The sequence below is a fragment of the Aaosphaeria arxii genome (assembly GCF_010015735.1).
Source record: "Aaosphaeria arxii CBS 175.79 unplaced genomic scaffold BU24scaffold_12, whole genome shotgun sequence".
NCBI classification, from domain to species: domain Eukaryota; kingdom Fungi; phylum Ascomycota; class Dothideomycetes; order Pleosporales; genus Aaosphaeria; species Aaosphaeria arxii.
The window spans coordinates 477,882-490,666 of record NW_022983485.1 but is presented as its reverse complement, the minus strand read 5'-3'; the positions used below and the strand labels follow the sequence as shown (position 1 = coordinate 490,666).

The following is a 12,785-nucleotide window of genomic DNA, read 5'->3' as shown; positions in this document are numbered from 1 at the left end:
TTTCCATACATGGTTCATGAACCAAATATTTGATTTGGCATTTCCTTTGTTATCTGAAACTACATATACAGCCTCCTACAAAAAAAGAGGTAAGATGGCTGCTGTCGATCCGTGCACCATTGCACGATGCGACGGCGACAAAGACAAAATATCCCCGTTTCCATCAAGGTCGGGGGATGAAGGAGAGAATATCCTGTAGCCCTTCCTAACCACTCAATGCTCGTGCATTGGGAAGGGGTAGAAAAGGAAGAGAAGATTCTTTCTTCTTCTTCCATGGTTCCAGGACTGACAATACAGACGCCGTCCCATCAATTCCAACGTGGTATGTGCCCTTCTATAATGCCAGGCCCCAAAAAGCTGTGTCTCGGGACCAGATGAAGTCGGAAGAGTGTAACAAGACTGTGGAATCCAAAATAAAAATTGCCGGGCCCAATCGCCACACAGCTGGTGTACAGTACAAACTGGATATCTGAGACCCTTGAACCAAAGAAAAAAAAATAGTAAATCCGGGTAGGTTAACCACCAACGCCTTGCTCAGCAGTACTGAGAAAATTCAATGTGTTTCGTTCAGACGCTCCAACACTCCGTCTCAACTCATGCTTCTTCGGGAAGGCAACCATTCCAAGCGCCGGAAGGAAGACCAGAGGAACCACGCCATATGCCAATCGAAAAGGACGAAAAAAAAAACGAAAATTGGACAGATAAGGAAATATTCAAAGAAAGAGCGACAATAGTTGGGTTGTCTGGTAATGACTGACGGATACAAAGGAAAGTACAAAACGAATGGCGTGATGTGGCAGATGTTGGTTGATTCCTCTTGATTCATTCCTTTGACTGCAAGGAAGGGACCTACTCGTGTGGCAATGTGTTTTGGGAGGTTGTGCTGGCCCGTTTTGGATCAACCGAAGACCGTTTTGCCGGGATGTCTAGCAATTTCGCCGAGCCAGCGCTGAGTTGTCTCGTATGGTAGTTACCCAGATCCACGCTACGTGCGCGCTGGACCATGGGTGTTTCTGTTTCTGATATCGGCGATTCCTGTTCCCTGGCATCCTCAGCCGATGGCCTTTCCTCGGGGGATGTCTTGTCCGTCTGGAAGAAGCTGACCAGCGCCTCTGTGGACTTGACACGGGCATTGCGGTGCACAATAGTAGGCTGGCGACCGACACCAACATGAACAAGTTCTTCCCCTCCATTAGCGGGCCTGGTGGTGTCTTCTTCATCTTCGGATTCTGCAATGTCCAGAGCTGCCATTGCCGTGCTGCTAGCCTTTCGGGCAAGCAGGTCGGCCGAGTGTGCAGAGCGGCGCTTCTCATCGGGTTGGGGAGTTAATCGTCTGAAATACTCATCATCCGGAATGCCAAGTTCTTCGTAAGAGGCGTTGAACTCTTCATTGGGCTTCAAGATTCCCGATGAACCCACGCTTGACCGGAGATGCGTGTTGTTCGATCTTCGCTTCATCGGTTTGCCAGATAGCCAAGACCCCTCCGAGTCTACAGAAGCTAAGCTCTGCGACATGGCGCCGGCAACTGGCACACCAGGGCTCACTGGGGAGTCGGTTCGGCCACCAACTGGGCTGCTGGCATTGACTCGAATATCTTGTGGAGGGTTGTTTCCACGTCGGGTGGCGATGGCACTTCCCGTGACCTCCGGTGACTGAACTCGGGAGTCTGGGGGAGATATCGGAAACTCCGGTAGGTCCTCCCGGAATTTGGACATAGTGCGGCGCGGAACGCTGGACGGCCGTTTGATCTGGATAGGCTGAGTAGGGCCGACAAGATGTGCGGGTAGTGGCTGGCGGGACATCGATTCTCGCGAAGTGTTTGAAAAGGATGCCTCCGATGGCGTGGCGCGAGCCTGGTCTTGGGAACTTCGCTTTCCACGGCGGAAGAACGAGGCAAACACGCCCATGCGTCTGCCCTCTGAGCTGCGTCGGCGAGCCCAGGACTCTTTCTTTGACGTTGCGGCAGTGTCTGTGGAGATCACAGGATGAAGCGATCCACTGGCATTTGGGTCCTCGTGGGTGGGTTCCACAGATTGGAGGGCTGTTTCACGTGCTGTCATCTCGGAGAGGAGCTCTGGCATCTGCGAAACGTTGGAAGGTCCACGGGTGTGGCCGTGTGGGGTTGGAGTAGGTGACATGCTTGCGCGCGAATATCTGACGGCCTGCGCATCGGCTACAACGGGTTCTTCGGTCGGGCTGTCCAGCGGCGTCGGGAGCTGGCTGTTTTCCTCGAGCTTTGGTGTCGCCGAGGTATCTATGGCATGAGGTTGCGGCTCTGGCGGCGGTGTTGCGGATCGGACGTCCTCCATGGGAGTGGCTTCGTCCTTGCCGATTCCCAATCCTACAGCTCCTTGTGCTGCGTTTCCGGGCGTCGCAGGTGTTCCGCTTGGTTCCATGACCTTGTCTTGGGCTTTCTGTTTTTCTGCGCGCCGCTCGAGCCTTCTACGCAGACGTTCGTCGTCCGCCCTCCTCTTTTTCTCTCTCCGCCGCTGGTCCCTCTCGAGGATTTCCCTCAGAGCACCGGCATCGAGGGTGTCTGCTAAATCATCGATAGTCTTGCTTCTGCTTTCGTGTTTGCCTTCCCGGCTGGTCGAGGCTCTCTGCTCTCTCTTCGTGTCGCTCTTCGGGGATGGTCCTGCTCCTGTGTAGTAGTATTGGGAGCCCGTCGAACACCGGACAGTCGGTCGTGGGGAGAATACATCGAGGGCGCTGACGCGCCAGCCGCGGGTCTCGGAGCTGCCAGACATGGAGGAGTGTATAGAGTCCTGGAGTGGAAGGGAGATGTTGGAGGTGGGTCGATCGAAATGGCGGTTGAGTCCTGCTTTGACTTTCTTGCTGTCACGGCGCAGCATGCCTCCCGAATTCCCTGCTGGGCGCTTCTGTGGTAGAGGCATACTCATCGCCCGGATCTCCTCCTCGCGCAGGGAATCGTGCTGCTTCCGCTTACTAGACTTGCGGCGAACAAGTGACGACTCATTGACGGATTTGCGTAGGGACTGGGGTCGTTGTAATTTCCCCCGCTCACGCGCCGCCGAGAGACTGGGATGTGAGCCTGCGTGGAAACTGTATGGAATGCTGTGGTCTTGGGTGACGGGTCGAAGGTGAGGACTTTGGGAGAGACGCTTGGTGGCAGGCAGTGCGGTGATGTCCTCTGAGGAGTGTTGATATCGCCTGGAAGCGAAGGGGGGATTGACGGGAGGGAGGTCGGAGAGATGTTTCTCTGGGTCGCGCGAGGATGTAGTACTGGAGCGCGAGGGTCTTCTCTTTCGGCGAGCGCTGCGTCTGCTTGGGTTGTTTTGCAGGGCATCGTTGCTTGGTGGCACAGGGCCGGAGGTTCCTGTGGGCGGGATGTTCCCTCCAGCAGTAGGTGTAACGGGAGTGGGTCTGCCCTCCTGTTTTAATTTAGCGGTTTTTGCTCTTCTTGCCCCAAAGGGCCATGATATTTTGGGCATGGCGCTGCCGCCGCTGGGCGGGCGTGCGAAAGGTATCGCAATGTGTGACGCGCTACGTTGTCCTGGACGGGTGTGCGTGGTTGTGTGTCGCTGTAGGGCCTAGGGCAGGAAAGATGGTAGGTATCTTATCGTCTGTGTGCGTGTGTGGCGGGCAGACAAGGGCTATCTAACATCGATGGACCTGGTGGAAGTAGGCATTGTGGGCTGACATGGGCCGGCGCGCGCGCACTGACTTTGGCGATGAGATGTGAGCGAGTGTGTGTTGGACGAGACGTGACGAGGCGACAGCGAGTGAAATTTGAGCGTGAGTGTGTGCGCGAACGAGTGTGAGTGTAAAGACAGGGAGAAGAGAGTTTGGAAGAAGAGAAGAGGGTAAAAGTAGAATAGAATAGAGTGAAGTGGAGTGGAGTGGCAGAGCAGACAGGGACGTGGTGGAGTCGGGATGATGGAATTGGGTAAGAATACGGAGCAAGCCGTAAAGAGTGAGTGAGTTGGCAGAGGGAGGTGAGGTGTGTGCGTGTGCGTGTGCGCTGCGTATAGTGTGGCTAAGGTGAGAGTAGTGTGTGGTTTTGCGACTGGTTTGTTGTAGTGAAAGGACCAGGGAATATAATAATGGAGCACGGAGGAGAGTTAGGTAGGTGGGTTTAAGAGTGAGTGAGTGAGGGTGGAGAGAGAGAGAAGAAGATGAATGGATTATTAGAATGGAGGTTGAACGGGGATGCAGGTGGGTGGGTGAGTGTGAGTGGTGAGTGGGCGTCCAGAGGTCCAAATAGATGAATGGTGGATGGGTGGATGGGTGGATGGAATATGACTCTAGTAGGGCAATTAGTGACAAGGGAAGGAAGGGCAGGGCAGGAAGGAAGGAAAAAGGAAGGGAAGGAACGACGGTCCATTCGACGTCACACTGGAAGGAAGGAGCAAGGGCGAACAACAGGATTTGTCTGGAAGTCTGGACTATCACTTACACACGTACGGTAGTTACTGGACTGGTACTATGCAGTTACCTACTATTGTAACTAACTAGTTATTACTTGACTTACCTACAGTCTAATTGTTAGGTACCTTTTATTGTTTCTCTCTTCAGCATGTAGAACCGCTGATCTCAAGAAGAATGTCCTGAATTCAGTCACACACACACGTCCATCCAAGTCCAATAATCGACACTGTATTTCCGACATTATCATTTACATTGACTGACATCTCTACGGAGTACGGAGCTCTTCTCAGTTCATACGAGGTACGAGGTGGATATCGCCGCTCGTTAAAAATAGGTTCACCACCTTCTTTTCTTCCCAATTATTCCTTTTTTGTTTCACATGACTTAATAGACCGTGTCTGTCCTGTCTAATAATCATCTCGTCAGGTGCTGGTAGGACTTTTGCACCGTCACCTTAGGTACCTGCAAATAGTCAATAGGCGATACCTAAAGATACCTAAAGGTAGTAGTCAATCAGTCAGTCGTTGCTCTAACGTTCAGCTCTAACTAGTCAGTGACTCTTTGTCAGTCAGTCAGTCTCGTCCACATCTAACCACTCCCCTAGTTATAGCTTACCTCTATTGTATCACTCCTACACGCATTTACTGACCTACTACTCCGTACTCCAGACTCCAGAGTAATTATGCAGCAGGATGATATGGTACCGCACAGTAATTATTCCGCTTACACCTGTAGAAGGATGGAACATGCATATCATCGAGGATGGAGGATGGCAGATGATTGTTATGAGGTCGATGGTTGGTCAGAGATGGATATGGTGGCTGGACTTGGCTGAAGGTTGATTCATTATTCTAGTAACCCTCGTAGTAGAAGTCTTCGTCTCGTAGGCGGTTGATGACAGCCAGCCAGACGGAGACAGACTCACGGATGACCCGTGGGTGCCGCTTTCCCTTTTTCCCTTTCCCTTTCCCTCTCTTTCCGTGCGCCTCTCCCATCTCCCATCTCCCATGAGTCCCATCTTACGGCCCTACTAATTACCCTGCCCTATCCTATCCCATCCTATCCCATCCTATCCCATCCTTCTCAACCTCATCTCCCCTCTACCAAAGATCTAATCTCACCCATCTCACCTGTCTCACCTATCAAGCTCTCCCCCACCTCTGCTCTGAGAACCATTCTTTTCGCCCTCGCCTTCTCCCCAGAACACACCACACTACTAAAATTACCAAAGTGTGGTACGCCAGAACCAGAACCATGCCTTGTACCCGTGACAGCTACCCGCCGATCACTAACCGTTCCGCTCGTGGTGGCAAACCTTCCACCGACTTGAACAAGCTAGCTAATTGCTAGGTCTATTTTGTTAACAGCAGTAGTGGCCATGGCCATGCCATGATCTGGTCTGCCTGGTCTGTCAGGCCTGTCTAGGTCTGTTCTCGTCTCGAAGCAAGCATGGATCTTGCTGGATGGCTGGGCCTCTGTGGCGTTTCGGTCACCAAAAAAATGACCCTGCAATGTCATCCCTGCCGTTTGCTCGGTGGCTACCGACGCCAATGGCCAGTCCAGTGACTGCCCACGCCTTTTCAGTGCAAGGGAAGTGCCCATCTTCACCACGAGCTGGGCTGAACTACTCAATTCCCACACCCGCGACCATCTTCGGCGCCCATCAGCGCCCATCAAACGCTCATCAACGCTCATCAGTAGTGCTGATCACCAATCACAATCTTTCCCCTACATGTGGCCAGGCACTCACTCGTCGGCAAGTACGTAGGAGTAATTTGCCTTGCTCTCTCCAAACCCCGTGCCACATTTTCTCCCCAGCAACAAACTCAGCGAGCTACGAGTACGAGTTGGTCAGTCTACAATGCTTCCAACTCGGAATCCCGTCATACCCGTCATGGCCGACTGTGTAGTGTAGCTTGCACTGATCCTGCGCAAACGTCCAGCGCACGTACAGCACCTACCAGTCGAGAAGATATCTTTAGCTCGCGAGGCATCGTTTCTGGTCAGTGCTGCGTATTCAAGGGACACCGTCGACAGACAGCGTGCAGCCACGCGAATCGTAGTGACTTGTACGCAGGGTGGCAGGGTTGGTAGCTTGCGACCGCCGCGACACCCTGGAGGAAGCTCGCGGGACCTGGAGCGGACTCAGGCGGAGCCACGTCGGTCCTGCAGCGGCGGCCAACGGTACATAGACGCGACGACGGGAGGATCCCCTCAGAATCCTTCTCTCTGTTCCAATCGGCTACCAAGAACGCCTATCTCTGCCCTGCACCTTACTGCACCTTACCAGCAAAAGTATCTTGTCCGTCTTGCTGCTGTCTGCTTGCAAAGCGTGCAAACCCAGGTACGATCTTCGACAACTCCCTGGAATGCTTCTAGGCATGCTGTGATCGAATAGTACCGCCCAATGCTACCGCGCGACTTCGATTCGCTACACTTGCTGCATTCTCCGCACCCTGTAACTTCCGATATCAGTATGGCGTAAGCCGCTTCGAAGTATCGCAGGGACACAGACAGATGCTGTACTTCGCATGTAGGCAAAATGGAACTCAATACTCCCTCCGTACGAAGCAGTTACTGGCTTCATGTTGAACGTCGTGCAATGCGCGAGGACATGGCATGGCATGGCATGGCATCCATATAATGTCTCAAATTGCAGCTGTGTTCTTGACTGCAGCTTTGCGCGCGCCACTTTCCTTAAACCAACTCCAGAAAGCCATCAGTCGTAGTTGTATGGGACCGAGTCTGTTGCGCTAGCATTGGTCGGATTGTGTTGACTTTCTCAAAGCACGACGAGTATCAGCGACGACAACACGTCTTTCAGCAGGCCGCAATTACGGAGTACTCATACTGTCTCTTAGTATCCCTTGCTGATCTTCTCTCTACCAAATCATCATGATTTTTTCTCGTCCACTCGAGTGTCTGTGGATTTAGGTTCGGAGTATATCGTCAACTAGTGACCGCCAGATTCATAGCTCAAAGTTTATCTAAGGGCAACGATGTGCGCGCTACACCCCAGAGCTACTTCCGACGAGGAATGGAGAGGATCCCTTCCTATGTTCAGTTCCCCGCATCAATCGTGGAGTAAACAGACCCCCAAACACCTTTGCCTACGCGTAGGTTCCATGGCAGCAACTCGATCTCTCTGGCAGCGCGGCACAACACAGGCAAGCAGTCAAGACAACCAATCCGATAACTCTAGGTACTTCAGTTCGCACATATAGCCAAGGTTCTCCCGATTGGGATATGCAGAGCGATCAATAAAATGCAGTACAACCTCCTCCAATGCGCGTAACGTCTCTCGAGCCAGCGACGGCGCTTTCTCAGGTCGTACTAACACCACATATGCCAGAGTAACGGGATAGCATGTATACGTTCCTAGCGACAATACAGGTCCTTGGATTCCAGACTCTTGACATGTCTACTAACCTCGACCTTTCCCATCGATACGTCCACCAAAGCGTTGAACGGTTCTGCGTAACATTGAGATGGTGTAGCGACCTGTCGATTGGTGGCTGCGTGAGATCGGGTGTTCTATGCGATGGCCTTGTGTTTGGATATCTCAGCCGTGACCGATCGTGTACCTTCTGCATGTATGCAGTACGAGAACCGCGCAGTTCACTCCGTACTGAGATCGTTGACTGTTTTGAGGCAATTAGTCGATGCAAGCCTGGAAAACAAACAGAAACTCAATGGTTTTCGTATTGTCTCCTTGCTGGTTTACACGCATATCGCGAGATCACGACGTCATCTGATCCTTAGAAGTACCATGGTTCAACCAAAAGGGTTGCAGAAATCACGAGAGCGTGATCCGACCCCAATACTTGGCTCGACAACAATAGTCACGGTTCACGGATTGGGCACCACCTCGGGCTACTGATCGTGATGGTGATCGTCGATGCAGATTTCAACGAGATAACGTATAAGATAGGATCGCGATTGGTGGTCATGCGCAGTTGATTTCGGCTACACCGCCGTCTTTGCCTGCAATTTTGGTTGAAGCCATCCCGCAACTCCGAACAAAAATCATGACTTTCCGTGAGAGAACTAATACTACTGATCATTACACTCATTGACCGTAGTCTAGACTTTGGATCCATGTTGATGGCGACCGCTACCATATTCCTCTATGGCGTTTCTGATTTTGCTATCAGATTGCAGTTCCTATCTAATTACGGGGTACTTAGGTAGTTAATGGAATGTGTCTCTCTCTGATCGAATTATTGTGACTAGGTAAATAATGGAACAATGGCAATAAGGGGATATTGAACTGAATTTCACCATTACGATAAGCATGTTCATTGTAGACAGTACAACAGCGTTACATGGCGACAGCATTGCGATTGATATAGTAGAGGTTGGTAATGAATCAATCTCATGAGAGAAGAATATTCGGACAGCTATTTTGCATATAAATGATCACTTCAGGCTCGAAAGTTTAATGTCTAGGACGCCACATCTATGATCTATCCAACATTGTCGTAGGGCTGCCAAGTAATGAGGGGATCAGCGCCGGCTGCCAGGGTGTTAGTTGCGCACAGACCATGTCAACAAACAAATCCAACACGGCATCGCAAGCGTCAACACTCGAAATCGAAAGGAAAACCAACTCAATCGCATGTGAACGAGCATTAAAAACCACATATCGAACAAGCAGTTACAACACAATCTGAAGATGTCTTACAATCCGCGCATGAGCACTGCGCGCGTCACATCCTCCTACAACCAGCGCACAAAACCGCAAGATGAAGATGCCTTCATGACTCTAGTATGTCAACAAACTCAAAACACTGCACCGCAAGCGTTACTGATATGTAAACACAGCCCGACTCCGAGATCGCAGGATGCATCACAGACATCGGAATCAACTTCACCGTCCAAGACCTCCAGAAACCCAACCCGCAGATCATCCAGAAGGTATTCGAATGGCTGGCCGAACTGTTGATGAACACGACGCGGGAGGTGATCGCACCGGCCATGAGGGCGGCTGCAGAGGATATCTGCGGTGGAGACGCTGAGCGTATCTTCACGAGCGACACAAGAGATCTGATGGCCTTCTTCGTCATCCTCAAGAAGCTGCTGGGAGAGGTAAGGTTGACGTACGCGTGGGGTGTTTATTGAATCATGAAGCTGACAGTATCGCAGTGCGGAATCCATGACTTCACTTTCCAGGACATCTATAAGCCATCGCACCCGCGTCTCGTCAAGATTTTCTCGTACATGATCAACTTCATTCGATTCCGCGAGTCGCAGACTTCGGTCATCGACGAGCACTTCAACAAGGCGGAGCGCACCAAGCTGCGCATCGAGCAGCTTTACAACGACAAGCAGAATAAGGAGATGCAGGTCGCTGAGCTGGAGCGCAACCGTGTGGCTACACAGAGAGTCATGGCCGAACGGGAGAAGAGGAACAGCGAGTTGAAGAGCAAGCTTCTAGAACTGAAGAAGGGTCAAGAAGCTGTTTCTGTGAAACTGGAACGTGCCAAGGAAGAACAGAAGAGGCTGAAGGATCTGTTGATCGAGAAGACTGAGGCGAAAGAGAATGTCCAGAGGGAAGTCATCAAGCTCAAGCCCTATACTCAGCAGAGCCCGGCGGCGTTGGAGGACTCTCTCCGCAGCTTGAACGACAAGCTGGCTGCAGACAAGGCACAGATTGATTCTCTGGATCGTCGAGCACGCGCCCTTCAAACTTCGACCGACTCCTTCGCAGTTGTGGCATCAGACGTGACTGCTTGCACTCGGTTGCTGACAGACGTGCAAGCGGATCTAGCAAGGGAGGAGGAAGAGCTTGGAAAGGCTTCGCGGCACCGGGATGCTCTGGCCGACAAGAGCAACAATGTCCGTGAAGTGGAGCGCCAGGAGAAACTTCTCCAGAAGCAGCTCAGCAACGTGAACGCACGAACAGAGAAGCTCAAGAACAAGGCGGATGAAGAAGCCGAACGCGCCCGTGGACGTATGGAGGAACTGAGGGAGACACACGCCAGTCTCGCCGAAGAAAGGGCTGATAAAGGACGAGAGATGGAGAGACGTAGAGTACGCATCGAGCAGACTGAGAAAAAGGTAAGGAAATGACCCAAGTTCGCTCCGAAAGTAGAAAAATTAGCAAGCAGCTAACAGAGTGTCTTTCTAGATGGCCGAGCTCAAAGACAACATTGAGAACGAGGTCCACGCCGCACACGACGAGTACAGGAAGATGGAGAGCCACATCAAGCTGTACATCACTGAGATGGACCAGAGCCTCCAGTAAAAAGAAACAGCCTTGTTTCTCCCACGGTTTCATTGGATTTTCCCTATCCCCTTGGCGTTAGATCAGGTCCGCTCACGGTCGGTTGGCACATGATGAACTGGATGTTGGGGGAGCTCAAGATACCCCCGCCGTGTATATACCTTGGATATTTCCATCCATAGAGGCGTCTTCTCTTTTCATTTCCATCTTCTCAACCAAGTCTATCTATCTACTTTTTCACCTGTCTATCTTTCTATACACACCCAACCCTCCACAAATCTACTTACTAAAGTCTCGCTCTCGCCTTCGCCCTCCCCCGAGCCCACTCCCCAATCCCATCCACCAGCGTCTCAACCTCCCCCTTCGTGTTCCCAGCATGAAGACACACCCTCACTCTCTCCGTCCCCTCCGCTACCGTCGGCGCCACGACCGCCCTTACCATCATGCCCCGCGCCTGCAGGAACGCCGCCAATTGCCTCGGTTCGGGCGTTTGGACTGCGAAGATGGGTGATGAGGGGCATGTTTTCGGTACCTGGATCAGAGTCCGTATGTCCCCGTCGGCATTGGAGCTGGAGTCAGTGTCCACGAGGGCAGTCAAAGAGGTAAAGAGCTGGGAAATGAGATTGAAGAGGTGGGTCCTTGGGTCTTCTTCTCCCTCCTGTTGGCCGAGGAGTGGAAGGAGCCTGTAGGATGTGCGGATGGCTGCGAGGGCTGGATAGGAGAGAGATGTCGTGTAGATCAAGGGGCGGGCGTAGTTGATGAGGTAGTGTCGGAGGAGTGGTGAGCAGAGGATTATCGCTGTGTTTTCGAACGCATATGAGTTATGTCCTTTCGTCTCATGACCACGAAGGAAAGGGGATAGGGGGATGGAATCGAACTCACCTCCATTACACGCCAACGCCTTCCCAAACGTGTGAAGCCTCGCAAACACACGATCCTCCAGACCCAACTCACAAACCAACCCCCTACCCTGCGGCCCCAACACACCCGTCGAATGCGCCTCATCAACAACCACATGCCCCGTCCCCCTCGGCAGCGTCCTCTCCACCATCTCCACAATCTCCCTCAACTTCGCAACATCCCCATCCATACTATACACGGCCTCGACCGCAACCACCACGCTCCCCCTCCCCTCCCTCAACTCCTCCCCCTCCGCCAGACACCCCTCCAACACCTCCCTCAAACTCTCCACGCAATTATGCCTAAACTTGCGACACCGGCCCCTCCCCACCCGACTCATCCTCATCCCATCATGCACACTCGCATGGATCAACTCATCATACACCACGAACCCTCCCCCCTGCGGCACGCACGCAAAGAACCCGGCATTCGCATCAAACCCCGAATTAAACAGCAGCCCCGCCTCCGCGCCATGGAACGCCGCGACGTCGCGCTCCAGCGCCTCCGCGTACGCCGAGTTGCCGTCGAGGAGCCGCGAGCCGCCGCTGCCCAGCGGCAGGTGTGGCTGCGTGGCGGCGGAGGAGGAGAGCTCGGCGAGGTAGAGGGATTTGAGGCGCGGGTTGTGGGAGAGGGAGAGGAAGTCGTTGGAGGAGAAGTCGGTCATGTGTGTTTGGGGCAGGGTCAGGGTGCGGAGGGTGGAGTTGGTGAGGCGCCGGTGAAGGGATTGGCGGTGCTGGTGCTCGAGGGGGGTTTCTTTGCGATTGCTGGGGGGTGGGGGGATTGGGGAGGGCATTTTTGAGGGGGGTTGGTTGGGGGCCTTGGATGAGGGGGGGGTTTTTCTTTTTGACTTCTTCCTTTGGGGGTGTTGGGGAATTGGAATTTGGGATGTTTGGGTTTTATATAAATTTCCAAAGGCGGAATACGAGGTGTTTTGGTTTGTAGGCAAGAAGCTTTGTAGGGATGAAGCTAGTACGACTCAACATTCACACCAGGGGGCAGAGCGAGCGATGATCCAATGTAATAACGCGGGGAACGAGCAATTGAAATTCGGAGACTTGGGGGAGCGTCTTCGGAGCTTAGGGTAATGCGGGATTTTAAGTAATTTTCTTTTTCAGCTGGATATCGTCGGGATAAAACTTTCAATTGCGAATGATGACTCTCTTGGGGGAGGAGGAGCAGGATGCAGAAACGATGTCCAAACCGGTGTTGACGACTAGCCTGGTGCGGTTTAGCGCCCACATCGTATAATACACCTCGGATACTTTAGGA

At 52.6% G+C, this 12,785-nt stretch overlaps 3 protein-coding genes across 3 annotated transcripts; 1 reads left to right on the top strand and 2 right to left on the bottom strand.

Annotated features, from left to right (window-relative positions):
- Nucleotides 1–921: 921 nt before the first annotated feature.
- Nucleotides 922–3,438, bottom strand: BU24DRAFT_325793 (uncharacterized protein; the record flags this gene model as incomplete). The annotated part of the gene is made up of 1 exon (XM_033522978.1): nt 922–3,438. A coding segment is annotated over one exon (2,517 nt), but the record flags the coding sequence as incomplete, so codon positions are not given.
- A 5,363-nt stretch (nt 3,439–8,801) lies between these two features.
- On the top strand, nt 8,802–10,770 carry BU24DRAFT_68353 (kinetochore protein nuf2). The gene is made up of 4 exons (XM_033534534.1): nt 8,802–9,158; nt 9,215–9,478; nt 9,536–10,450; nt 10,521–10,770. Exons 1-4 carry the CDS (start codon nt 9,066–9,068, stop codon nt 10,635–10,637), a joined length of 1,389 nt encoding a protein of 462 aa, XP_033378307.1. The 5' UTR covers nt 8,802–9,065; the 3' UTR covers nt 10,638–10,770.
- On the bottom strand, nt 10,700–11,733 carry BU24DRAFT_428005 (PLP-dependent transferase). Its single transcript, XM_033529371.1, has 2 exons — nt 11,499–11,733; nt 10,700–11,414 (listed from the first exon to the last, which is right to left on the bottom strand). Exons 1-2 carry the CDS (start codon nt 11,704–11,706, stop codon nt 10,903–10,905), a joined length of 720 nt encoding a protein of 239 aa, XP_033378306.1. The 5' UTR covers nt 11,707–11,733; the 3' UTR covers nt 10,700–10,902.
- Between the last annotated feature and the right edge of the window lie 1,052 nt (nt 11,734–12,785).